The sequence below is a fragment of the Zingiber officinale genome, chromosome 3B (genome assembly GCF_018446385.1).
Source record: "Zingiber officinale cultivar Zhangliang chromosome 3B, Zo_v1.1, whole genome shotgun sequence".
NCBI lineage: Eukaryota > Viridiplantae > Streptophyta > Magnoliopsida > Zingiberales > Zingiberaceae > Zingiber > Zingiber officinale.
Genome location: NC_055991.1, coordinates 25,764,070 through 25,791,890, shown reverse-complemented (window position 1 = coordinate 25,791,890; position 27,821 = coordinate 25,764,070). Strand labels below are relative to the sequence as shown.

The 27,821-nt window shown below is 40.3% G+C and overlaps 1 protein-coding gene across 2 annotated transcripts; it reads right to left on the bottom strand.

Annotated features, from left to right (window-relative positions):
* Nucleotides 1–5,548: 5,548 nt before the first annotated feature.
* Nucleotides 5,549–9,605, bottom strand: LOC122056242 (G-type lectin S-receptor-like serine/threonine-protein kinase At4g27290). Of its 2 annotated transcripts, XM_042618090.1 has the most exons (7): nt 8,260–9,605; nt 8,067–8,183; nt 7,839–7,978; nt 7,547–7,757; nt 7,232–7,469; nt 7,009–7,159; nt 6,454–6,920 (listed from the first exon to the last, which is right to left on the bottom strand). In XM_042618090.1, the coding sequence occupies exons 1-7, from the start codon at nt 9,593–9,595 to the stop codon at nt 6,612–6,614; spliced, it is 2,502 nt and encodes an 833-aa protein (XP_042474024.1). In that variant the 5' UTR covers nt 9,596–9,605; the 3' UTR covers nt 6,454–6,611. The 2 variants fall into 2 exon arrangements, with proteins under 2 accessions (XP_042474025.1, XP_042474024.1); XM_042618091.1 differs by lacking the exons at nt 6,454–6,920; nt 7,009–7,159 and adding an exon at nt 5,549–6,177.
* Between the last annotated feature and the right edge of the window lie 18,216 nt (nt 9,606–27,821).

Sequence of the window (27,821 nt, the reverse complement as noted above, 5' to 3'; positions counted from 1 at the left end):
CACTACCTCGATCACATGTATTGTTGAATCTGCCAAAGCAGAGCAATACATATTATCTTGGTAGGGTACGGAGGGACAATCTTGGTCCCGCCTATCAACGCATGGGTGAATACAAACTCAATTAGATTGAGTATTCCTAGTTACTCGGTTGGATCGAGTCAACTATAGGCATTCTTCCAATAGTTGGAATGATAGGTCAAAATCACATCTATATTAACTCTCGGGTGTATTAGCCAAAGCTAACTCGAGTTTTAATATAAATGCGGATATTGATTTTATAAACAAGAGTTGCATAGAGATGTAATTGGTAATCGTTACCTACCGATCATACTAAGCCTTGGGCGTATTAGCCAAACCTAACTCAAGGGTTAGTATGATGTGGATCTTGTCCCACAAGAATTATAGAATTCAGTGGGAGCATCATTTAATTAAAGGCCTAATTAAATGATTTTAAAAGAATATGATATTTATTTCTGCAAATTTTCTGTTGTAGATAACCATGACGTCGAATATGAACTCTTTCTCCCTGCGTTCTGTTCTTAAGAAGGACAAGCTCAACGGAGCAAATTTCCTGGACTGGTACAGGAACCTGAGAATAGTTCTCACTCAGGAACGTAAACTGTACGTTCTGGAGCAGCCCATTCCGGAGGCTCCTCCTGCCACTGCCACGCGAGCAGACCGAGATGCTTACAAGAAGCATCAAGATGACGCATTAGATGTGTCCTGTCTTATGCTCGCAACCATGAACTCTGAGCTTCAGAAGCAACATGAGTTGATGAGTGCTTACGATATGGTTGCACATCTTCGTCAACTATATCAAGGACAAGCAGGGCACTGGAAGAGGAACTTCACAGGATACCTGGAAGATCTTAAGAAGAAGAGAAATAAGGTTTCTACTTCAGGTATAAATGTTATAGAAGTCAACCTCTCTATTTCTTCGTCGTGGGTATTAGATACCGGATGTGCTTCGCACATTTGTACTAATGTACAGCACTGAGAAATAGCAGAGCATTGACAAAGGGCGAGATAGACCTACGAGTAGGCAATGGAGCACGGGTTGCTGCTGTTGCTGTAGGGACTTATTTTCTATCTCTGCCCTCTGGGCTTATACTAGAGTTAGACGATTGTTGTTATGTGCCTGCATTGACTAAGAACATTATATCAGTTTCTTGTTTAGACAAGAAAGGATTCTCGTTTATAATAAAGAACAAATGTTGTTCTGTCTATTTAAACGATATGTTCTATTGTAGTGCACCTCTGATGAACGGACTCTATATTCTAGACCTTGAGAGCTCTATCTATAACTAAGATATTAATTAAATGAGTTGTCAGTAACTCACTTAATTAGTGGACATTCGACATCTTAAACATAGGGAGACTAATACACTCATAATAAGAAGGAGCCCAAAAATGTAATTTGGGATTGGTGCGATAGTTCAATAATAGTTCTCTAGTGGAATGAATTATCATTGATAAAATTAAGTTGTGTGTTCGGGGCGAACACGGGATGCTTAATTTTATCGGGAGACCAAAACCAATTCCTCCTCTCGGTCCCTATCGTAGCCTCTTATTTATAGAGTATTATACCCACCTATACCCACCTTCGTACCCATGATGTAGGGGCCGACCAAGCTAGCTTGTGGTTCAAGCTAGGGTCGGCCAAGCCTTGGTTCATGGGTGGCCGGCCCTAGCTTGAACCCAGACTTAGGTGGCCGACCCCCATTAAATTAAAAGGAATTTTAATTTTAAATATTTCTTATGTGAAAGATATAATTTGTTGGAGAGATTAAAAATTAAAATATCTCTTTTAAAAGGATCTATAAAAGATTAAAGAAAGAGATTAGATCTCTTTCCTTATTTGTAGATTGGAAAGATATTTTATTTTTATTCTTTATAAATTATTCACATGTAGAAAAATTAAAATTATAGAAATTTCTTTTTATCAACCATGAAGGGATTTTAAAGGGAAATTTTTTTAAAAAAAAAATCCGAAGACAAATAAGGAATTTTAATTGTTGATTGAAATTGCCTTGTTTGCTCCTATTGAGGTGGCCGGCCATGATGAAATTGATTAGGAAATTTTATTTAATTTTTCTTAATTAATTGTTGTCAAGGAAACTTAAGGAAATTTTATTGTAATTAAATTTCCTTATTTACCAAAGCTAAGGATTATAAAAGAGGGGGTTGGGGTGCCTTCATGAGATACAACCTCTATTATTCTCTCCCTCTTTTCCTTGGTGTTGTGGCCGGCCATCTTCTCTCCCTCTCTTCCTCTTTGTGGTGGCCAAAATTCTACCTTGCTTGGAGCTTTTGTGGTGGCCGGATACTACTTGGAGAAGAAGAAGAAGAAGGAGAGAAAGCTTGCATCCCTTGGAGCTTAGTTGGTGGAAAAAGTTCTTCATCCTTGGATTTTGGTGCTTGGCCGAAACTTGAAGGAAGAAGAAGAAGGTGCTAGGTGGTCCTCATCTTGGAAGATCGTTGCCCACACAACGTCCGAGGTTAGAAGAGGAATACGGTAGAAGATCAAAAGGTCTTTCTAAAAGGTATAACTAGTATTTTTCCTTTCCGCATCATACTAGTTATTTTTGAAAATAATACCAAATACAAGAGGCTTGTGATTCTAGTATTTCGAAATAGTTTTCGAATTTGTGTTTTTTTTTCTTTTCCTTGTGATTTGATTGTTCTTTTCGGTTGACCTAAAGTTATTTAAGGAAATTAAATATTAGTTTTCCTTAAAAGACTTTGTCTAGTCGGTGGTGGTTGTTCCCATATCCAAGAAGGCCATGTGCCTCGCCACGTCAGTACTGGAAGCCAATTTTAGAAATTAATATTTAATAGAATTAATAACCTAGGTGATTTGGATCGAAAGTGTTAAGTTCCGCAGGAGATCCAAGTCTAAACCTAAAAAAACAAATAGATTAAACTTTGGATCAAACGTGTTAAGTTCAGCAGGCGATCCAAGTTTAATTTAAAAGAACACATGGTAGCTAGGAAAAGGTTCAGACATTTGTACAAAAATTTTTTACAGTGGAACCATTAGGTTTTCTGAGTAGCAACCAACAGCTAGCACACCTTTGTTTGGTCTTCTCCACCTAGTTTGTTCGTGTGGATACTTCTAGAGGATCGTACGCTTGACGATCTCGAGATCCGGCGAACCGTTGGACGAGCGGGATTGCGAAGGGCATCGCATCGAGGGTAAATTCCTTCTCCTTGTAGATCTAGTTTAGAACTAGCGTAAGAAACTCGTACTCGAAATTTTACGAAATTATTTTATCTTTGCACGGATCCGGTGGCTTGGGGTTCGGTGTTTCCGCAATGCAAAAAGGCGATTTTTACGGCCCGAAAATCCCAACAAATTAGTGGGTATTTCTCTATGTGTAATTATGTATGTGTTGAAATATTTCCTAGTCAATGAATTGATGAGATTGGATATCATTAAATATGTAAGATTAGAATATGGTATGCTCTTTGATTTATCCAAACAGTCAGTTCTCACTAGTTGAAAATATTGGGATGTTGAGAGTTAACATATAGATGTTGGTTAAGGGTAACAAGTTCATTGGATGTGACCTACTATAAAACTTCATATGGTTCGAGTGCAAGTTTCTTTAGACTTGAGATATTCAAGTTTTCTTGGTCATGAAGACTTATACTTTGACATCTTGGCAATCAACTCCAAAGAGGTGCAAGTTTGGGATGATTGGTTATAAGTCAATATGCCAAAAGTATTTGATAGCCCACAGAGAATTTACTACTCTTTTTTATAGGGAGACGTATACCCTATGACATCTTATTAGAATATTACTCGTAAGTCTTTGGCCAAAACATTACACATCAAGAGGATGCTCTCCTTAGGCATGTATTTGAGTAATTTGAATCCATAGGATAAGGAATTACTACTTGTGCTAGGTGTGACGTACTTAGCCTAGTAGGGACTAATACATAGACCATCATATCCTCAACCAAGTGGGTATAAGATGAGTGAAAGGAATAGATACACTGATAAGCGTAACTACTGAATGCTTCAGATTTAATTCTGGAATCAACTATTATTTTATGATTATCTATTCATAATTAATGGTTAATTATAAATGTCTAATATAAACTGATAACCTATTGGGTCACGTACGCTACGAGTATATCTAAAAGACTTAAAAAAAGTTTGAGAATTGAATTCTCAGATTGAGATAGACTAAGTTTGGTAGGACCAAATAAGATACAAATATGGAAGATATTTGATGGAATGGAAGCGATGATGGGTCACACCTCATGTAGGCATGGTTGAATCCCTTTTGGTTTAGTTATGAACCAAAGTTAGTTTGGTTTAATAATGAACCAAGAGTGTTTTGGTTTTGAACCAAGCTTCATGATAATTGATCGAGTTGCTATTGGATATTGAGTTTAGGAGATGACTTGCTCCCTAAGTCATTGTAAAGAGGTATATATATACTCCTCCATGAGGAGAAGAAATCAATTAATTAATCAAAAGAAATAACCCAATTTAATTTGATTAGGTTTCTCTCCTCCTCCTCTCCCTCTCTTTGCCACCACCGCTCAAGGAGGACCGCTGGCCGCCCCTGCTTGTTGTCGGCCAGCACTCAGTCGTTGGTTAGCCTCTGGTGACCACCTAGCCACCCTTCCAACCATTGGACAACAGTTGTGTTCCTGTTGTACTACCAAATAGCAGCAAGAGGAAGTTGTCCTCTTGGTTGCTGCCCAAAACTCTAGCACCGACAATGCCGACAACCCTTGTTGTTGTCGGACATTCCAGCCGTTGTCCGCCAGTCTCCCAGCTGTAGGACAATAACCACAATCGCCTGACACGGGCAAGGGGTTGTTTCCCCTTCATTGTGTGCTATTGGCCAAATTGTTTGGTTGGACCTTGCTTGGTCGGAGCCTTTGGTGTGTCACTGACCCTCTCTTTTGTGTCATCGGGTTGCCTTGTTCCGCTGGGCATAAAGAGAACCGAGTATCCTCTCTCGGATTGCTTCGTCTCTTCATTTAGTTAGTATTGAATCAGAGATGAAAACTTGTGGCTTAGCGAAGCCATCTCGAAGATATCTCAGTGTGGATATCGATAGAGGCAAACTTCGTCAAGTTTGCAAGTTGATGTCATTTCCTCTACACGTCATCCGACAAGTATAATTTAATTATGAAATTTTGTTCTATGGCTATGTCTGTGAATTAATGGATCCTATATGTGTGTGATGCGCGTGTTATAATAATTTAAAAAATTATTACACTTCTACTGTTTGTTTGTAAAATAAAAATTTAAAATACGTATAGAAACTTCTAACATCATCTACGTAGGTCATATTGATGAGCCTTTGATAAACGCATGTGGGATGCAACTTGATGTTTGATCTAGATTTGTGATAATGTAACTATCGGCTTAGAATCTCAACACATATGCTAAACAAATAAAGTGATAAACGATCTCCTTGCCGTAATCCCCGAGCCTGGAAGTGTCTATACATGCCACTGTTAATTGCCAAATAGAATGATATGTAGTGACAACACACCCCATAATCCAAGAGATTAATTTCATTAAGTAAAGAACTAAAGTCCTATGAGCATGTCTCTCAAGAAACTCAATTTATAGAGTCGAAATCCTTTTGTAGGTCTTGATCCGTGGATATCGTCGACACCATGAGTTTGAATCAAGCAGCACCTCCTACTTCCTTGGGCTACTTCCGATGGCGACTTCATCGTTGGGCTTAGCACCGACGATGACTCTGGTGGAAGAGAATATGAACGAGCAAAATCCATCTCGGTGCAGCGAGATTGAGATGGCAGGTGGAACAGTATGCGGCGGGCCTTCTAGGTGACTCTTTGCATGCTGCTATCTTTTCTAATTTTCTCTTCAGTTTCTAAACACATCTCAGATTCTGTGCTTCCTCTCGTAGAAAACTATGTAAGAAACATTTGAATCAGTGGCTGTAGATTGATGTGCACTAGTAAATAGAAATAATCACTAGGCAATTGAAGAGAGACTTGCCCTGTTTTTTCCGGGTAACTATTTGAGAAACTAGAAGCCTTTGTTCTATATATACGACCAGATGGAAATAACCACAAGGTAAGGGAATCGAAGAGAGGCCTTGTAGTGCCTTTGATATGCTTCTTGTTGAGGAATCAGACTCCAACCTCTTAAATTTATAAATCCAGGTGGACTTGGTTCTAGCATAAGAGAAATATCGGTGTCTAGCATTTTCAGTATTATATTACAAGACTTTAACAATCAGCTCTAATAATTTAATTTTTTACTTAAGTAATGACAATATTATTACAATTTATTTAAAAATAAATCCAAGACTACAACACAATATCTAATACAAATTTTCAAATATCTTTGATTCTTTTATAAGCTCAATAACCATCCATGAGTACTAAGTCTAAGCTCTTCAAAAATCTATTCCAACCTCAATGTACCATTGCATAAGTCAACGTCAACTCTTCACTAAACTTATAATATTCATATTCTTATCTTGTTCTCCAAGTGACATAATTTGTTCAAATACAGACTTCACTTAAATCACATTACCAAACTATCAAACAACAATATTCACTAAAATGTTTGGAGTAAAAGGATGCCCAAACTAGTTTTGCATCCATCAACGACCTTCAAGTATTGTATCTGAAACATCATTGATTATGAAGTATGAGTTGCCTATTGCTGAGGATTCAAACTCCAAAGGACCTCTTAAATTTACAAATCTGGGCGGACTTGGTTCTGACAAAAGTGAAACATCAGTGTCTAGCATTTTCAATACTGTATTCATTGTTGGTCTATCTATTGGTCGCTCTTGAGCACATAAAAGTCCACATTTTATACAACTCAATACCTCACTTGCTACAAACAAATGTACAATTGATTCGTCGACAAACTTCAATGCTTCACCATCTTTCCACAAGTTCCATGCCTAAAATGATGTATTTCCAATGAATTAGGGGAATAAATATCAAAGAATAAAGTATAATATTTATTTTGTGTAATACCATTCTACTTACATTGTCAAGAAGATTCATGTAGAATGGAGAGTTATGAACACCTCTATTCCTTCTACCGCTTATGATCTCAAGTATCAATATACCGAAACTAAATACATCAGATTTCACTGAGAACGTTCCATTCATAGCATATTCCGGTGACATGTATCCACTATAATAATTGAAATCAAATCTCATTGTTTTATGTAATAAAAAGTGATGAACAATGGAATATAAAACTTACTAGGTTCCAACAATTCTCATTGTATTAACTTCTGCATCGTCACCTCTAAATGTTTTAGCCATTCCAAAGTCTGATATTTTGGGATTCATATCTTTGTCAAGAAGAACATTACTAGCTTTCATATCTCGATGGATGATTCTTAGCCTAGAGTCATGGTGCAAATACAACAATCCTCGAGCGATCCCAACTATGATGTTGTATCGTGTTTGCCAATCCAGCAATCCACTTTTTGCCTTATCTGCTTGCAATATCAAAGTTACAACACTCATTAGCATCTCAAAATTGAGAAATGATCAACTACTTAAATGCATTCACCAAATAGAAGGGCATCCAAGCTTCCATTAGGCATGAACTCGTAGATCAACATCCTTTCCCTTGCTTCGATGCAACATCCAAGAAGTCGAACAAGGTTTCGATGTTGTAACTTAGCAATCACCGTTACTTCGTTCTTGAACTCATGGGCACCCTGAGTCGATGTCATCGATAGCCTCTTCACAGCTATCTCTTGTCCATCCATAAGCTTACCCTGTCACCACCATATTGGAACTCCTATTCAGTTAAAATTTAGGTAGTCAACGGTTATAGTAAAAGTTATCCTAAAGGATACTTTGTATACTGGTCCGTAACCTCCCTGCCCAAGCTTGTTGCTTTCTGAGAAGTTGTTGGTGGCTTCTGCAATGGTGTATAGATCATATATTGGTAGGTCCAAATCCTCTTCTTGAGCGTCATCATCAAAATAAATGTCATCTGCCAAGCGACAATCGCAGCTGTATTAGTGATTATGCTGAATTCATTGCGAAGTAGTTGGCCATCACCAGAGATTTTAATGGCATACGTTTCTTCTTCCTCCAGCAAATCCAATAAACAATGAATGCCAGTAGAATAATAGCCAAAGCAGGGGCCACAATGACGGCGACCATAGGACTCCGATGACCAGGCTTTGCCCCTGTGCCTGACCAAGAAATGAGAAGGTCAATGGAAGAAAAATTCAAACGGTATGCAATCGAAGAAATCTGCATCGAACTCACTTGGGAGATCGGCTGCTGCTACTCTGACGAAGAGATCCTGCCCTGTTCCGCCGTCGTAGTACTTGATATCCAGTAGATTGGTCCACCAGAGCACGCATCCGCTGCCACTGTCGCTGACGTTGGCCTGCGCGTAGCCGGTGCAGGAACAGTTCCTCAAGCAGCGAACTCTGCACTCCTCCAGGCTCACCATGCTCCAGTCCACCATCGCTGTCGACGTGTCAGGAAGCTTCACGCTGCTCTGATTCACGAACCCATCCGTTCCGTTGACGCAGTCCAACGCCGTGATCCTGACGCAGCCGTTCAATTCTACGCTGTTATTCCGACTGGCGAAGCCCGGGAGGCACGTGCACATCGTCGACCCGTCCGGATGGCAGACGCCGTTGGGGCCGCATCGGGCCACGCTGTCGCACTCGTCCCGCGGCACGAATCCCAGGAACGTCCATATCTGCCGGTCTTGGATCCACATGTAGTGCTGCAAGGTGCCGGAGGTGCTGATCACAAGCCTATCGATGATCGATGTGTCGATCAGGTACGTGGAGAAGAAGAGTTGGTGGGGAGTGGTCACGAAGTTGAAGCCGATGCCGATGGCGAGGTCCCGTTGCATGCCCTCGATGCCGCTGAACCGGTTGCCGTTCCACGGGCCGCCCCGCCAGTGCAGTCGCGCCCCGTCCGTTACAACGCACTGCGGGTCGCCGCTATGGTCTAAGCTCATCGTGTAGCCACTCGGCGCCGGGTCGCTCTCGCTCGTCCATGCCGTCAGATTGTAGTTGCGCCCTGTCGTCAGGTCCCACCCTATCTTCATGCCCGGGATACTCGTGTCCGTCGGAAAATCGAAGCTCTGCCACGCTACAGAGCTGCCGTTGCTGACCACGAAGTTTCCGGAATCGAGTAGTCGTGCGACGGGGTTCTTGAGAATTGTCGCCGAGTGGGAGGACCAAACAGCAGTTGAGTTTCCAGCGGTGACAATGAGTCCTCCGTCGGCGGTTAGAGAGAGACGGCCGGACCGGCCGGTGATAGCATGTTTGCGGTTGGCAACCCATACCACGGTTTGGTTGTGGTTGATGTTGTGGTACCATATGCCGATGTAGCGGTTGCTGGAGCCAACGGGGCTGAAAAATCCAAGTGCGAATCTACCGCCGTCGGAGATCAAGGTCGCTCCGTCGGCGTCAAGGAGAGGAGTAGAGAGAGTAAGCGTGTCGCTTGCACTGGAGCAGCAACAGAGAGTTGTAACGAAGAAGAAGAGGAAGGAGCCGAACTGCACAATCCTTGTTTTCATGGCCAATTCAAATGATTTAGGCAGAAAAACAGTGATTTGTATTAAGATAACTTTTCTCATTCTATCATCATTGATAATTTTTATCTTTTTTTATTTATATTAAGATCACAAGTTTCTTTAATACAATTAAATATTGGATGCCTAAGTAATAAATCGTTCAAGATAAGCAATTGGGACTTGGTAGACAAAGACATCTCTTTTGAAGTTTCTTCCAAGATTGAAATTCTAAAATTAACAATGTTAAATAGTTTGTGCAAAATAATAGTGTATTAGATTTTTTTTTTTTTTTGTTATTGTCGTCGAGTCTAAGCCATTCTAATTGATTAAACTAGGGTATTTAGTACCATGGTTATGAATCAAGTCGGCCTAAACAACTGCACTAAGTTGTCCGAATTAACCAACTTTCCTAATTAGTCATGTCAAATGATTAAGTTGACGTAATAATCAGAACTAGTAAGACGATATTCATGTAATTGATCGAATCAAGTCGAACCAATTAGCTCGTTCATCATTGGATCTAATTGACCCAACTGATACAACCACCTTTTTGATCATCTCAATGGTTCTAAGAGTCTCAAATTGTCAGTAGAATTGAGTTGCAGTCTTTCATCTTTCTTAAGAACAAACCATGTTGGTTTAATCTCTTGATTGAATCGAAATGAGTTTACTTTTAGCATGCTTCACGCCTCTCTTCTCCTCTTCATCCAAACCCCTACGAAATAAGATATAAAACAAGTAGAATTATATAGAAAATGATAACAGGAATGCTAAGTAAATCATCTTTCGCCAAATTAAGGATGGTTTAACTTAAACCGAGAATGAATGTTTTGTCCTGAGCTTACACAATTTTTCCTGTGATACGGTGAATAAAGTGAGGCCCCCAAAGTCGAAATCAAGCCGATTGACATGACGATCAAAGTCAAGAAGGGATCAACATTTGGAGCTAGTACGGTCACATGTCTCGACCGATTGGTCTGACCAATCGGACCGCTGGTTTGATCGGATTCCGAGTCCCTCAAAGTCGACAAAACCTCGAGTCGTATCAGTGTCATTCAAAGCTAAGTCAAGGGTCCCGCTGAGTGCTCTTGCCGATTGGACCAAAGGTCCGATCGGACACGCTAAACACACCGCCTGACCAGACAGGACCCTTTATCCAAGTGTAGCAATTGAGTGCAAGCCGAGTCCTTAAGAGTGACATTCATCTTTTATTTGACCCGATCACGCCTGTAAACAAGAGTCGATCGAGCTACCAATGAGACTCGGTTGACCTGCCAACAAAGCATATTAGGGGTTCATCAACCTAACGGCTTAATATTCCCTTTTGGAGTTTTGTACAACCGTTGTCAAAGGAATAAAGGAATATTCCCTGTGCAGTCTTTATAAGAGAAACTTCTACTTTGCTTATCACAGAAATAGAGGTCCATTTTGAAAAGAATGTTAGACCGCCAGAAGGGTTGGTCGTTTTTTTTATCAATGCTTCGAGATTCATGTAGAGAGTAAAACTGACACTGTGAAAGAAAGTTTCCATTTAGAAGCATAGAGACGCATATGCAACATTACGCAACCTAAGGCACTCATATTGTTGGTGAAGGAAATACCAAATGATTGAACCTAAGTTTTGATTATAGTAAAGACTTCAAAGTTAAGGTTTCTTGTTGTCTAACAAGTTGAACTAAGTGTGCAGAAAAGTCCTAAGTAATCTTAGGCAAAGAAAAGTCCTAGCTAAGGCTAGGTAGATGGAAAGTCCTAGCTGCGGTTAGGCAATGAAGTCCTGGTCCGAGAGACTAGGCAAAATCTTGGCAGATCAAGGATGTTGGGTGAAATCCTAGGGGTCGAGGACGTTAGGTGAAAATCCTAAGGGTTGTGGACACTAGGTGGAAGACTGGACGGATAGGGGATCAAACATCTAGCATGAAATTCTGATGTCTCAAACTCTGAGAAAATGTCCAGACGATCTGGAGGATCGGCCTAGCAAAAGGTAAACTCTCCTGAGAGGAGTAGGTGAGAATGGGTTCCCCGAGAACAATAGGCTTCGGTCCGACCTAGTGTTTCAGTGAAACTCAAATTCAGGACTGGACAGTTCGAAGGCTATCAAAACTTATTATGCTTCATATATTATTTCCTGCACTAACTTTATTTTGCAGGAAAAAGGAGTTGTAAAAAGCTGGTCTAGGCGCTCGAAGTTGCTCTAGGCGTCTGAAAGCCCAAAATTTCATCAACGCGCTGAGTTGGAATGCGACTACTAGCTGACCCACGTCAGTGGTCCATGCGCCCGGAGGGGGTCTGGGTGCTCAACGTGGATAAACTTCGAGGATGAAGTTTCGACGAGAGCTCTGTTAGATTTTGAGATATGTCCTAAGGCAATTGCCTTATGATTTTTACTATTTATTTGATAAATATAGATTCACTATTTGGGTGCATATTTTTTATATATATGATTGGATCTTAAACTCATGTACTGAATGTCTGTGATACGATTTATAGCATGAGAGAACTTGTGATTGGATCACAACTTGTGAGTATCTCTACATGTGCAATTATGAATGTATTGGAATATTTCCTAGTCGAAGAATTGATGAGTTCGGACATCATCAATTCTGATAGACTAGCATGGGTTATACTCAGTCTAACTAAGCAGCTATTTTCTCACAAGCTGAAAACATTGGGATGTCGAGAGTTAAACGTGGATGCTAGTTATGGTAACTAGTTCATTGGAGTGACCTGCTGTAAAACTTCATATAGTTCTCTATATTTATATAAATATGTCTGTGAAGCTCTTGCTGCAGCTCGAGTGTAAGTTTCCTTCGACTTGAGGTATATAAGTCACCTTGGTCATGGAAGCTTATACTTTGACATTTTAAGCAAGCATCTCATTGAGGTGTGGACCTGGGATAATTGGATATAAGTCAAAGTGCCCGAAGTTGTTTAGATAGCCCACAGAGGATTCACCGCTCCTTGCGAGGAGACGTATATGCTATGGTCACTCGTTAGGATTATTACTCAAAGTTTTTGGCCAAAGCATCACATGTTAAGAGTACGAGACTCTTAGACACATGTCGGAGTAATTTGAATCTACAGAATGAGGAAGTATTACTTGGACTAAGTGTAATGTAGTCAGCCTAGTGGGGACTGACACATAGACCATGTCCTGAACCAAGTGGGTATAAGACGAGTGAAAGGAACATGACACAACTTACTATAGTTGCAGAAGGGTTTGGAAGTGGTTCCAAGATCAACCTATAATTTTTCGATTAATTGGGGATCATGATGTATTACTAAGTATCACTCATGATCATTCCATAATTAATGGTTAATTATGAACGACCAACATAATCAGGAACCTATAAGGTCACACGTATTACGAGTTTTATCTAAGAGACATAAAACGAGTTTGGGAATTAGATTCTCAAATTGAGAGAGTTTAAGTATGGTTGGACCAGACGAAAGGAAAATATGGAATCATAATGGTGAAATGGAAGTGTGGATGAGCTACGTCTTTTGAAGACGAGTTGGACACTCTTTAGTTTAATTAATGAACTAAATTAGTTTGGTTCTTTAATTAAAAGAGGTTTGGTTTTGAACCAAACTAAAGACTATTGGTATGGATTACGGGTTTGGATTTGATCCTAAAGCAAATAAGATATATATATATATATATATATATATATATATATATATATATATATATATATATAATGTGTGAAGAAGAAAAAAAACGTGATTTGTTTTTTTTTTTTTGCCTCGGAGTTTTGCCGGCATCGCTGTCGACACCAGACCTCCGGGCATGCTGCCGCCGTCCACGGGAGACCGTCGCCGGCTTGAGGGCGCTAATCCTCCGCCGGATTAGTTGCTGTGGAGGTGCTGTCGACCGTGTCCCCTGCAGCCATTGGAAGAGGAGCAAACTTGTTGCTGTCGTCGACCACACCTGCTATGCCGACGAACTCCATGCTCCGATTGAGTCTCCGGCCACTCCGACCCCTTCCTATGAACAAGCAGCATATAAGGTTGTCGGACAACAACCTTTTTCAACCGGACAGCAGCATCTGAAATCTGCTTTTGTCTCCGCCGATCAGCACCCTTGTTCTGCCGGCCGAATCATTGTTCCCGCAAGCAATTGTTGTTGCCTGAACTCAGATGTTGTTGAACTTGCTGACCCTTGATGGCATCGAGGTTTCGGCCTCCAAAACAGCGACAACAAAGGTTGTTGTCACCAGTTGATGTGTAAGGGATCGGTGGCCGGCTAGAAAGGGAGTTGGATAGCTAGGTCACCCCCAACTTCGATTTCTTCTCTACACGATTAGTTTACGCAAGCGGAAATGAAACTAAAACAAGAAAGCAATAAGTAAGAACACAAACGCTAACACGATTCTTTTACGTGGTTCAGAGATTGCTTGCTCCTACTCCACGGCGTGTCCTTGAGGTGGACGAGCCCTTGATCCTTCGGTGGATCAGTTCCCGACAATCTCCAGCTAGCTCTTACTCCTTCTCGGTGGAGTACAACCTCTCACAAGGTTCTCTTCCTCTTACAAGATGAACTTAGGTTTAGGAGGAAGATGTTGGTGCAACATCCCTCAGGTCAAGGTTGACCTGGTTGACCAAGCTGAGTCTTGGTTTGAGTTTAGATGTTTGACAATAAGAAATTGATTGAAGAAGAGTCAAGTAGGTCAAGGTTGACCGGATACTTGACTGAGAAGTCCTAACTGGGATGTTAGGTAGAATGGAAGTCCTGGTGAGTGAAGCCAGGCAGAAGGAAAGTCCTAGTGAGTGAAGCTAGGCAGATTGAAAACCCTAGTGAGTGAAGCTAGGTGAAAGTCCTGGTGAGTGAAGCCAGGGGAAAGCCCTAGTGAGTGAAGCTAGGCAGATGGAAAACCCTAGTGAGTGAAGCTAGGTGAAAGTCTTGGTGAGTGAAGCCAGGCAAGGGAAAATCCAGATGGATCAAGGATGATTGGACATCTGGTGTTGGGAAGTCCAAGTAGGTCAAAGGATTGACTGGATACTTGGCACGAGGAAATACAGATAGGTCAAAGGGATTGACCAGACATCTGGTGGAAGTCCAAGTAGGTCAAGGGAGTGAACAGATACTTGGCATGAATAGAAAAGTCCAAGTGGGTCAAAGGGATTGACCAGACACTTGGTGGGAAGTCCTAGCAGGTCAAAGGAGTGACCAGATGCTAGGCATGATGTACCAACAGGTCAAGGTTGACCGGATGTTGGTTTGAGAGGCTTGGGACTTGGTTTTGGGCAAAAACCAAGTGTTGGATCGATCAGTGGATCGATCCAGGAGCTGGATCGATCAGTGGATCGATCCAGGCCTTTTCTAGCGAACAGAGAGCCTCTGGATCGATCCGTGGATCGATCTAGATGTCCCAATCGATCAGTGGATCGATTGGGACGCGGCTGCTTCGCGCGATAAGCGCTGGATCATTCCGTGGATTGATCCAGGCATTTTTTTCAGAGCACAGAGGCGCTCTGGATCGAACCGTGGATCGATCCAAAGTCTCCCCGATCGATTGGGAACATTCGAATCGATCGGGATCCGACCGTTGCGTCATGTTTATAGCCGCAGGCGAGCGTTGTCTTCGATACTTCTTCACCGATTTCACTCCAGATACTCTCCAGCACATCCATAGCTCTCTCCAAGCTCCAGATCGCCAGTTCTTGAAGATTCTTGGAGGCTTTTCCAAGTCAAGAGGCGGATCTATTGCAAGAGGAAGAAGTTAGGGTTAGGGTTTTTATTGCACATCTTGTAAGCTTTTGCTTATCTTGTATTTCCCTTTCTTCCTCTTGTATTGAGAGTGTTGTAGGGCTTCTCCGCCTTTGGTAGTTGCCATAAAGGAGTGTTATTCATAGTGGAGGGTGTGTGTGTTGGTGTGGATCCTTGGATTAGTCACTTCTTGTGAGGTGGATACCAAGTAAATCAACCGTGTTAGCATTGTGTGATTGTTTCTTTGTATTTCCGCTGCACATCTTTGAAGGAACAAGCAACGCCGACCACCGAGCGAACGCGACGAGCTATTCACCCCCCCCCCCTCTAGCTACTTTTGGTCCTAACAAGTGGTATCAGAGCCAGGCCGCTCTTCACCGGAATCATCGCCGGAAGGGTCAAGCATAACAAGAAAAGCTAGAGGGTGAAGAAGTTGGAGCAAATTCTTCAAGCTCAAGACTTTATCAAGCTCAACTTCAAGATGCAATTCCAAGATGGACTTGAATTTGACACAAGGGTAGCTCCACCATATACTTCTACGAGTTTCGATTCTTGGAAATCAAGAATCGAAAATTTTCTTATGATGGAGATAGAGCAATGGTTTGCTCTAATGGAAGGCTTCAAGGCTCCAAGAAATTCAAAGGGCAAAGTTCTCAAGAGGAGCAAGTGGAGCCAAGAGCAAGCCCAAAGGTGCGAGGCCAATGACAAAGTGACCAAGCTCTTGGTCAATTTATTGCCAAGCACCATCCTTTGCAAAATTGGAGATTTTGAAGATGCAAAGGAACTATGGAGCAAATTGGCCAAGCTTCATGAAGAGATCCCCTCCACTGTACAAGAGCAAGAAGAATCCAGAGAGGGTGACTCTTTGGAGCAAGACCAAGAGGAGGACTCCGAGGTTGAGAGTTGCTCAACCTCCGAAGAAGAGGAAATCCAAGAAGCTTCATCCTCGAGGGAATGCACCGAAGGGAACAAGGAGGGAGCATACTCCTTGTTTCATATTCAAGATGATGAAGCCTCCACCTCTAGGATTGAGGGAGAGCAATTCTTGGTGACGCCGGATCAAGAAGAAGGAGAAGCTTCTACATCCGGGTCGAGAGAAGAAGAGGAGGAAGAAGCAACTACCTCCACAAGTCAAGAAAAATCAAATGGAGGAGAATCAAATTCATACCAAGAGGAAGCTTCTACCTCCGGATCAAAAGGAGAAGATGCCACCCCTACAAGCAAAGGTATAAATATTTCAATTGATAATAAAAATCATATTATATGCTTTGAATGTAGGGAAAAAGGGCATTACAAAAGTAAATGCCCTAAATTGGTCAAGAAGAATGGCCAAGTGGCATTAAAGGGCAAGGAGAAGTCCAAGGAGACCACCCCCGGGACAAAGAAGAGCAAAGAGCATATTGTGTGCTTCTTGTGTCAACAAAAAGGGCATTATCGAAGTCAATGCCTCAAGGGGAAGAAGATGGTCAAGGCTCAAGGAGGCATTAGTCAAGGGGGAGCCTCCAAGGTAAAGAAGAAGGTAACATTTATTGAGTCTACTCCTTTACATTATGGTAAAAAGCATGATAGTTCTAATTTTTATCATTTTAATGTGATTTAGCATAAGAATAGGAAGCATGAGGGCTTTAAGGAAAAGCATGTGGCCCTACATGCCAAAACTACCCAACCTAAGGTTAGGAAGGTAGATGGACACTTGGGAAAGAACACTAAGGATAATAGATACAAGCCCAAAAACAAAAATGCTCATGGGTGTAATGAAAAATCAAAATCTAAGGATTTAATGATAGAAAATCAAGTCTTGAGATCAAGACTTGATAAAATGGAAAAGACCCTAAAAAGGATGGAAAATATCCTAAAAGGGCAAAATGAGCAAAACCTAGGTTTAGGGGTACAAAAGCCATCCAATGGCCATAGAGGTTTGGGATACAAACCCAAAGCTAAAATGGATGTGCCTAGTTATCATAGGGTTCCATATAGCTATGGAACAAACCCTAAGTCTAGAGGTCAAGTCAAAAATACAAGGGAAGATATCCCTAGAAGTATCTTTGCAACCAAAGTGACTAAGACTTCTAAGAAGTCTAAGAAAGTCACTAACAAGGTCACAAGGGAGACTATCCCTAGAGTTGACCTAGAAAATGTGACCAAGGCTTCTAAGAATCCCAACAAGGTCACTAGGAAGGTATCTAGGGAAGTTATCCCTAGTGAGTACCTAGAGCATCCAAGGAGCACCAATAGGTGGGTTCCTAGGAGCATTTTCTCTACCCCATAAATGGGTTAGAGAGTGTCAACTCCGATTAGAAGGGTAGTTAACCCAACTTTGAGGAAATTGACACTCAAGGAGCATTTTCAAGGTTTTGTTAACCTTTGAAAATGAAATGGAATTATTATTTACTCCTTGAAAGAGTAAAATGTGCCTAATGGTGGAAGAATTGATTTTAATCTTAAATGGCACATATTGGGAAATTCATAAGAACTACCAAGTTGGGATTTTGGTATGTTCTTAGGAAATTTAAGGCGATCCGGGCCTTAATTTAAAGGTGCTACTCTTGTGGAAAAATGAAATATGCCAAGATTTGAGGATATGCTTATTTTCAATTGGCATACATTAATCAAGGGAATTAGAAATGCCAATTTAGGCTTTGGCATTTTCTTGAAGCACTTTAGGGCAATCTAGGTTTAAGTTGTAAGTTTAGCTAAGATTTTAAGGATACTTAGATAGTTAATCTAGGTATATTTTATTTATGCCAAATCTTGCCATGATTGTTTGCCCATCATATGCCATGACATCATGTTTATTTTTGCATTCATGTTTTATTATGAAAAATCTAAAAATACCATGTCATGACATTCATATATCATGTAGTTATAGGAATCTTTCTTTTGAAAGTTATTTTATTTTGATGTATGCCATAACATTATCATGCATTAGTTTAATTCCTTGTAATTAAGGACAAATGGCATTTAACAACACTTATTAACAAGTGACATCCTAGGTGGATGTCTAATATCTCTAAAATGCCTAGATAGATATGCATGATCCCTAGATTAGGGCAAAATCAAAATCTACATCTCACAAAGACTATAAGGTGACTTGTATGTGTTTTAGTGCACATTAGATACAAGTGAGATGTTAGGATGATGAACAAAGCTCAAGATGTTGATTTAGTGCATTCTTTTGAGTTTTTAGGTTCATCAAAACACATAGTTATGTGTTTTCCCATCATTGGGAAAGCTAATGTACAAGTCATGTGCATTATGCCCAAGGAACATGATGGGATATTGGTTTTGAAAATGTTTTTAAAATGCTTTTGGAAAACCATGGTGAAGGCTATCTTTTGATAGTAATCACCATTGAATAGTTAGATACAAACTTGAAGAAAACGCTAAAGTTTTAGCAAGTTTTCAAGCTTGTGTCAATCTTTGAAAATATGATGTATATTCATAGAAAACTATTTTTCCATGATTAAGTATGCCCTAAATAATGTCTACACGAAATTTCATGATTTTTGGATTTTTGTAGAATTTTCTAGGGGTTTCTGAAGTTGACTGAAATGGAATTTCAGCAACTATCAGAGCTCCGATCGATCCATGGATCGATTGGAGTGCCTGAATCGATCCGTGGATCGATTCAGAAGGCAAGTCTCCCGCGAGCAGAAGCTCGCTGGATCGATCAGCCGATCGATCCAGGTAGTCTGAATCGATCAGTGGATCAATTCAGAAAGGTTCAATCGATTGGAACCCAACTCCAATCGATCCAAGTTGCTGATTTTGGCTGGGAAGGCCTGATTTCAGCATCTTTGAACCTCTTTGAGTCTAGGTAACCATTCCAAACCCCTAAAATACATTTGTATACATACAAAGGGTGTTTTCATGTGAAAACAAGGATGGATTGGTTAAGGAAGGCTTCATTGAAGTTTAGGTTGAGGTTTGTTTCAAATTTTGAGTATTTGAACTTCAAAACTTCTAAATTTGGGTTTCCTAAAGGTTTAGGGATTCCAAGTCATTGTTGGTGCAATGAAAGAAGTTACCACCATGTCTTTAGGGGGAGGGACTCTTTAAAGACATGAAAAATTATTTTTCATGAACCTTGGAAGGTGGTTAACCTTCTTTAAAGAAAATGCTCATGTATGAGCTTTTGAACTTGAAATGGGGAGTGGATATCCTCATTATTTCAAGTGGGAACTCAAGTGGTTAGAAAATGCTCAAGGTTGGGTATTTGTCTACATTGAGGGAGAAGTTAAGGATAAATGAAGGGTATGGGACCTTCATTATCGTGTTGATCACAACGAGTGATGTTGTGAACAACGATAAGCAACTCTTCAGGGGGAGAGTCGTCAACAAATGGATTTGTTGATGTGTACCCAAAATTGGGGCATGGGTTGATGTGTGCCCAAAGATGGGTTGATGTGTGCCAATAGGGGGAGAATGAAAGGACCTGTGAATGGGTGTAAGTTAGGCTTTCATTACCTAGAGGGAGTGTGCCCTCTTAGGGGGAGAATGAAGAGCTTAATTGATGTGTTCATTACCTAGTGGCATGAAAATTGAGGCTATAGGATTAGCCTAACTTACATGTGGTATTGTAAATGTTATTGTGGTATTGTCAAACATCAAAAAGGGGGAGATTGTTAGTGCAACATCCCTCAGGTCAAGGTTGACCTGGTTGACCAAGCTGAGTCTTGGTTTGAGTTTAGATGTTTGACAATAAGAAATTGATTGAAGAAGAGTCAAGTAGGTCAAGGTTGACCGGATACTTGACTGAGAAGTCCTAACTGGGATGTTAGGTAGAATGGAAGTCCTGGTGAGTGAAGCCAGGCAGAAGGAAAGTCCTAGTGAGTGAAGCTAGGCAGATTGAAAACCCTAGTGAGTGAAGCTAGGTGAAAGTCCTGGTGAGTGAAGCCAGGGGAAAGCCCTAGTGAGTGAAGCTAGGCAGATGGAAAACCCTAGTGAGTGAAGCTAGGTAAAAGTCTTGGTGAGTGAAGCCAGGCAAGGGAAAATCCAGATGGATCAAGGATGATCGGACATCTGGTGTTGGGAAGTCCAAGTAGGTCAAAGGATTGACTGGATACTTGGCACGAGGAAATACAGATAGGTCAAAGGGATTGACCAGACATCTGGTGGAAGTCCAAGTAGGTCAAGGGAGTGAACAGATACTTGGCATGATTAGAAAAGTCCAAGTGGGTCAAAGGGATTAACCAGACACTTGGTGGGAAGTCCTAGCAGGTCAAAGGAGTGACCAGATGCTAGGCATGATGTACCAACAGGTCAAGGTTGACCGGATGTTGGTTTGAGAGGCTTGGGACTTGGTTTTGGGCAAAAACCAAGTGTTGGATCGATCAGTGGATCGATCCAGGAGCTGGATCGATCCAGGCCTTTTCTAGCGAACAGAGAGCATCTGGATCGATCCAGATGTCCCAATCGATCAGTGGATCGATTGGGACGCGGCTGCTTCGCGCGATAAGCGCTGGATCATTCCGTGGATTGATCCAGGCATTTTTTTCAGAGCACAGAGGCGCTCTGGATCGATCCGTGGATCGATCCAAAGCCTCCCCGATCGATTGGGAACATTCGAATCGATCGGGATCCGACCGTTGCGTCATGTTTATAGCCGCAGGCGAGCGTTGTCTTCGATACTTCTTCACCGATTCACTCCAGATACTCTCCAGCACATCCATAGCTCTCTCCAAGCTCTAGATCGCCAGTTCTTGAAGATTCTTGGAGGCTTTTCCAAGTCAAGAGGCGGATCTATTGCAAGAGGAAGAAGTTAGGGTTAAGGTTTTTATTGCACATCTTGTAAGCTTTTGCTTATCTTGTATTTCCCTTTCTTCCTCTTGTATTGAGAGTGTTGTAGGGCTTCTCCGCCTTTGGTAGTTACCATAAAGGAGTGTTATTCATAGTGGAGGGTGTGTGTGTGTTGGTGTGGATCCTTGGATTAGTCACTTCTTGTGAGGTGGATACCAAGTAAACCAACCTTGTTAGCGTTGCGTGATTGTTTCTTTGTATTTTCGTTGCACATCTTTGAAGGAACAAGCAACGCCGACCACCGAGCGAACGCGACGAGCTATTCACCCCCCCCCCCCTCTAGCTACTTTTGGTCCTAACAGAAGAGAGTAGGCTTGGAAGCTTTGGACAATGACAAGGAGTGATTCAACAAATAATCAGTAACCTCCTTCAAGCCCCAAAGCTTCCTATAAATAAGAAGAGAGAGTTGATCATCATATCAACTCATCTCGGCACCAGTCGACTGGCAAAACCATCAGTCGACTGGTGTTACCGTTAGAGGTAGCCAACGGCTACTTCCAGCACCAACGGTTATTTACCAGTCGACTGCTAAAACTTGCAGTCGACTGATCCACACCGACCGAACGAACAGAACCATTCTGTTCGCGCCCAGTCGACTGCTAAAACATGCAGTCGACTGCTACAGTACTGCTACAATACTACTACAGTAACGCTATAGTACTGCTACAGTAAACCCTAAAACTTATGCTTTTACTCCGAGTACAATCTCTCGTGCACTCGTACCCTCACCCTTACGACTCTTTTGACGCTTCCTTTGCAGCTTTAACAGAACCTTCAAGCATACTTTCTTTGGCTCTTGTCCCTCTGATGCATTCAAGCCTGCGGCTAGTCCCCAATGCCATCCTTCGCGTATGCCTCGAAATCGCTTCCCTCGGCCCTTGTCCTCGCTGCCTTATCCACAGTCCCTCGGATGCTTCATCCTTCACCGGACCTGAAGCCATCAACCTGAGTCGCATGTGTATCCTGTGAACCTACACAACTCAAATACACATATCAGATACAAGGGTGAACCTAACTTAAACTCTTTGACACACACATCAAAACTATGATCGTACCGATCAAAACCTAGGTCGATTGCACCAACAATTTGTGCCTCTTGATTGCAATTGTTGTCGAATACAAATCGGATCGTGATCCCTCTCTCGGATCAAACTGTCTCCCACCTTTGGCTAGTACCGAAGTGGAGACACGACTTAGACTTATTGAAGTCGTCTCGAAGATAGTTCGGCGTGGATACAAGTAGAGGTGAGGCTTCCGAGTGTCGCTTGGTTGATCTCCTTTCCACTCCAGATCATTCGATGGAATCTTCTACTCATCATCCGACAGGTATACCTAGCGTAAATTTACTTTTCATAAAATTTTTATTATGCGATCATGTCTGGTATGTTGTATTCTTGTATGCATGTGGTGTGTGTGATGTAATATTAAGAATTATTATTATTTTTATTTTTCACTGCGAATGTTTACAAAATGTGTTTTAGCACGCACTCGCATCGGTGTGAAGACCCGATTTTGGACATGATGATGGACACTAGTGGAGATACCTTTGAAGGTTAAGTTAGGTTTGACTCCTAGAAATCTTAACGCCATAAAATTGAACCCAAGTTTATGATTACTTTGTGTCATGTGTAGGTTTGAATCTTAGGGATTTCGGATATTGGGTCTAGTTAATCATATGTTTCTTCTATGTTCTTCATCATGATAATTTAATGAGTCACATGTTAATTTTATATTTTTAAAAAAATTTATTCTAGTTATATCTATGTTGACTTATTGTGCTTTCTAATAAGATGACTTAGTGAGTCATATGTTAAAATTTTATGCCTATGTTTCTTTTGGGGTTATCATGATAACATAATAAGTTATGTGTTAATCCTTTTATGTAACTTGAACTTGTTCTAGCTATGCCTATGTTTCATGTGCTAAGTTGTAATGGTATGGTGACCTTTCACCTAGCCTTTTTAAAGGATGACTTTTCATCTAGCCATGACCTTTCACCTAGCATTTTTAATGAATGACCCTCCATCTACTTGTAACTTTCATCTAGCCATGACCTTCCACCTAACCTTTTTAATGAATGACCCTCCATCTATTTGTAACTTCCATCTAGCCATGACCTTTCACCTAGCATTTTTAATGAATGACCCTCCATCTAGTCATCTCTTCATATGCCTTGGCCACCCCTTCATACCTATAAATATCCAATGCATTGTCTTCCAAACGGACACTTAAACCTTTGTGCAAGTTTCTACACAAGTTCTGAGCCCATGTTCCGATTAACAAGTGCAAGTTCAAGTTCCGTAAAGTTTCTATCCAAAATCGAAGAAGTTTCTGACCAGGTAAGTGGGCTTTTCATTTCGAGTGTAGCTACGGAATATGTTTGCATTTCATCATTTTATATTGCAAATTCATTTCTTTTTATTCCAAGATGCACTATTATGACTCGAGTTAGATATGGTAAAGAGAATTTCTAAAATATGATAAAATATGACAAGTTATGGTCCTGATGCGGTAGGTAATAATAACTGATATATGACTCTAATGCGGTGAGTAATAATAACTGATATATAGTCTCACCACTTAGAGGAATTACATATAGGAGACTGATCAGTAAAGGGAGTTTTCGAAAACATGATAAGATATGACAAGTTATGACCCTGATACGGTGGGTAATAATAGCCGATATATGGCCTCAGCCGTTAGAGGAATTACATATAAGGGACTGATTAGTAATACCATGGAAAATAAGTTGATTAACAGTGCTATATTTTTTATTAAGTTATGTTTCTATTTTCGATTAAGTTATGTCTTTGTCATGAATTCTGAATGTCTTTCTAAAAGTATATGTTTTCGATAAGTTATGTTTCATCATGTTTCATGAAATATGTATTTGTCATGAATTCCGAATGTCTTGCTATGTTTTGTATTTTGTCGTGCTATGTTCGATCGATCCCACTTACTGAGTGTTTTCCCAAGCACTCACCCCCCTTTACTCCCATCCCCAGATAAAGATGAGGAACAAGTCGAAAAGGAGGAGCAAGAGATGTTTTGGGGCTGGTAATCAAGTCGTGTCCAAGTGATTCGTCCTTTTAGTTCATGTTATCTTTATTTGTACGCTTTCGCTTTTGGATTGTAAAGACAATATTTTCGTTATATTATTACTAGTTTGGTATGCACTTTATGAGGCTTGTTGTTTTCGAGTATTTATATTCGCGAACAACGCCGGTGTCACGCGCCTAGGTCACGGGGCGTGATAATCGAGCTTCCCAACAGTGGTATCAGAGTCTGATCGTGCTTCAACATGATCATAAAATTATTTTACGGTTTGTAATTAGTGTAGTAGTTTATTTTAGAATTTTTCTGGAATTATTAAGAATTTTCTATTTTTGGAAGTTTCCTAAATTGTTAGGAAATTTTATTTTTAGAAAATTTCTGAAATAATTTTAGAAAAAATAAATTTAGAAATATTCTATTAATTAATAAATTATCATTTCTAGAATTTTCTGGAATTTTAAGAAATAATTTATTTTTAGAAATTTTCCTAATTTGTCAGGTAATACCAAATTTGAAAAGATTTCGAAATTTCTTAAAAATCCATATTTGAGATATTCTGAATTAAATTATAGAATTAATCTTTTCTAAATTTTTGGATTTATTAAAATATTTTATTTTTAAAATGTTTCCTAAATTGTTAGAAAATATCAAATTTGGAAATATTTGAAAAATTATAAAAATCTAGATTTGAATTATTCTATAATAAATCAAGAAATATTAATTATTTATTTCGTAAATTGTTAAAAAAATTTAATTTAGAAATTTTTTTCCAAAATAATTAAAAATTATGTATTGATAGAAAGATTCTAGATAAGATATGTTAATTAAATTTGTAAATTGGTTTCCTAATTTAATTAGATAAATCTTGATTTATTAAAATCATATTTATAACATATTTTATTTTCAAAATAGAATTATAACATATGTAAATTTATGTCATTTTCATGTCATATTGTATACTATGTAGATGCATTAATTATGATATGATTAGATTTTGTCATGCGTGCGATGTGATTAGATCTTACTAAATGGTGATGTGTCATGCTATGTCATGTGTGCGATGTGTCATGTCATTATTTATATCATGCGTACGATATGTCATGCCATCATTTATGTCATGCATGTGATGTCATGTAGTTAGTAGATTTACATGATGATGATGAGACCTAAATCCCTTATATTAAAATATTAAAACCTACACATTCCGTTAATATGGTAAGAATCAGAGTTTAAGTTCTTGTTTGAGTTGTTGGTCAAAGTCAAGCTCAACCTGAAATTAAATATGTTCAAACCATAGAGATACATTTTCATAATTAACAGGTCGATTTTAAACTTGAAGAGTTGATTTGTTGTGTCAAAGTCATGATCAATGTGAATAAAGGTGAAGTTGGGTGATATGCATTTGATGTATACTTGTTAATATGTTAACAACTCGATGTTTATGAGAAAATCAATCAGTTGCTAGCATAATGTGATAGTTGCATATAAGTGATATGCAATTGGTAAACTTGTTACCTACCGCTATAGCTAAGAATTGCTTGTTGGCCAAAGTCAAGGTTATTCTTATCTATAGTACCACTTGGAGAAAACCTACCATTTCCCAAATTCATAGTAAGGGTTGTTGAATTCGAAAAGTAAGTGGATTTCATATTTATATGTAAATTGTTTACATTTACGAAAGAAAATCATCTTTCTTAAACATGCTTGATTGTGTATTTCTATATTATTAGAGTTAAAATGTTTTCTTTGATTTTGCGCTCAACTATGGAAACAAACAAACTCACCGGGCTAACTCAGTAGTTTTTTACTTGGTTCGAACCCTTCGACGACTCCTACTCCAAGGCCCACACTCGTCGAGTGTTTTCGTTGGATAATCACTATCAGTTCGTTAAAGTATTACAAAAGATGAGTATAAGAACTGAAAATAACAAAGTTACCGATAAATAGAAAAGAAAATGAAGTCTCTCGTTCTTCGAACTTTGGAGCAACCTTTCGATATCGTTGAAGCCTTTTCAGAGCAACACTTGAATATGAAAGTCGTAATAGTTGATGTTTTGAAGCTACTAGTCGAAGGGCTTTATATAAGCCCATCCTAGGCGTCTGGAGTCCCTCCGGGCACCTGGACCACGCCAGTCGACGTGGCTCGGCCAGTCGTCGCGCTCTAACTCAGCTCCTAGTTGAGTTTTCGGGTTTGAGCGCCAGTCCAAAGCTGCTCACGTATACATTTCCTGACCAGATCAAGGCATGGCACACATAGCGAGGGCACGTTCATGGATACAAGCTTGCTACCCCCCAACCTCACGGTCAGTCAAGCTCACAGCCGACCAAGCTCACGGCCACGAGCTCATGGTCGTCCAAGCTCGCAGCTGTAAGCTCACGACCGACCAAGCATCTGTCCACGAGCTAGTGGATATCCAAGCTCATGGCCGCCCAAGCTCCCAGCCGCAAGCTCATAATAGAAAAATGAGAGCAGAGGGAAGGGGAGAGGAACGTATCGAAATCGAAAGGAAAGGACGTCGGAGACGCCGGAGAGGAGAGGATGTCAGAGATAGGAGAGGAGTGGACTCTGGAGAGATCAGGGGAGATTAAAGTTTCTACATAATCAAATTAAATTAGCCCTAATTTTGACCCCTAAAATAGCGACAAAAATATATTTTTCATCGCTATTTTGGCAACAGGATTTAAAATCCGTCGCTAAATAGCAACGAAAACTATGTTCTATCGCTATTGAGCGACGAAAAACAAACCATACATTAACTTCCATCACTAATTAGCAACAGAAGTAACATCTGCCACTAATTAGGGATGGATTTAACTTCCATCGCTAAATCAGGCTTTTTTTAGTGAAAATAGGTTAGAGCAAGCAAGAAATTGTGCATTGGTAATTGTCTCCTCTAGTCCAGACATAGGAAGAAACATAGTTTTTCACAACCAGCTATCTCAAATTACTCTTCTAGTTCAGACATCCTTCCAAAACATTTGTGAAATAATAACAATTACATGAGTAGTAGGAAAATATATAATGTATCCATTTTCATTTCTCTCCATTATTACTCATAACTTTATGATCTTGCTAAACATTTACCAATAAGGGGGAGATGAGAACAAAATACCAATTTGTGCATCAAACACTCAAAGTGCCAGAATGCATCTGCGTTATCTTCAAAAAGAATTATCATTAGGGAACAAAGATCATCCATACCTCGTGGCAAAAAGTGATTCGCTCACCCCCAGCACCTCCACCATTTCATATTCAGGTCAACACGAAAGAGGTAAATCATGTTGGTGCAATATCCTTCAGGTCAAGGGTGACCTGGTTAACCAAGCTGAGTCTTGGTTAGGGTTTATATGTTTGACAATAAGATATTGATTGAAGAAGAGTCAAGTAGGTCAAGGTTGACTGGATACTTGACTGGGAAGTCCTAACTGGCAAGTTAGGCAGATGGAAGTCCTAGTGAGTGAAGCTAGGCAGAAGGAAATCCTGGTGAGTGAAGCCAGGTGAAAGTCCTAGTGAGTGAAGCTAGGCAGAAGAAAATCCTGGTGAGTGAAGCCAGGTGAAAGTCCTAGTGAGTGAAGCTAGGCAGAAGGAAATCCTGGTGAGTGAAGCCAGGTGAAAGTCCTAGTGAGTGAAGCTAGGCAGAAGGAAATCCTGGTGAGTGAAGCCAGGTGAAAGTCCTAGTGAGAAGGAAATCCTGGTGAGTAAAGTCAGGTGAAAGCCCTAGTGAGTGA

Bases quoted from the DNA above. Each gene is read 5' to 3' on its own strand.
- LOC122056242 (XM_042618090.1), bottom strand. From the start codon at position 9,595: ATGAGAAAAGTTATCTTAATACAAATCACTGTTTTTCTGCCTAAATCA. The intron at 8,184-8,259 runs GTGAGTTCGATG...TTTCTTGGTCAG, and splicing joins AGCAGCAGCCGATCTCCCAA to GCACAGGGGCAAAGCCTGGT. The intron at 6,921-7,008 runs GTAAGTAGAATG...ACATCATTTTAG, and splicing joins ACATGAATCTTCTTGACAAT to GCATGGAACTTGTGGAAAGA.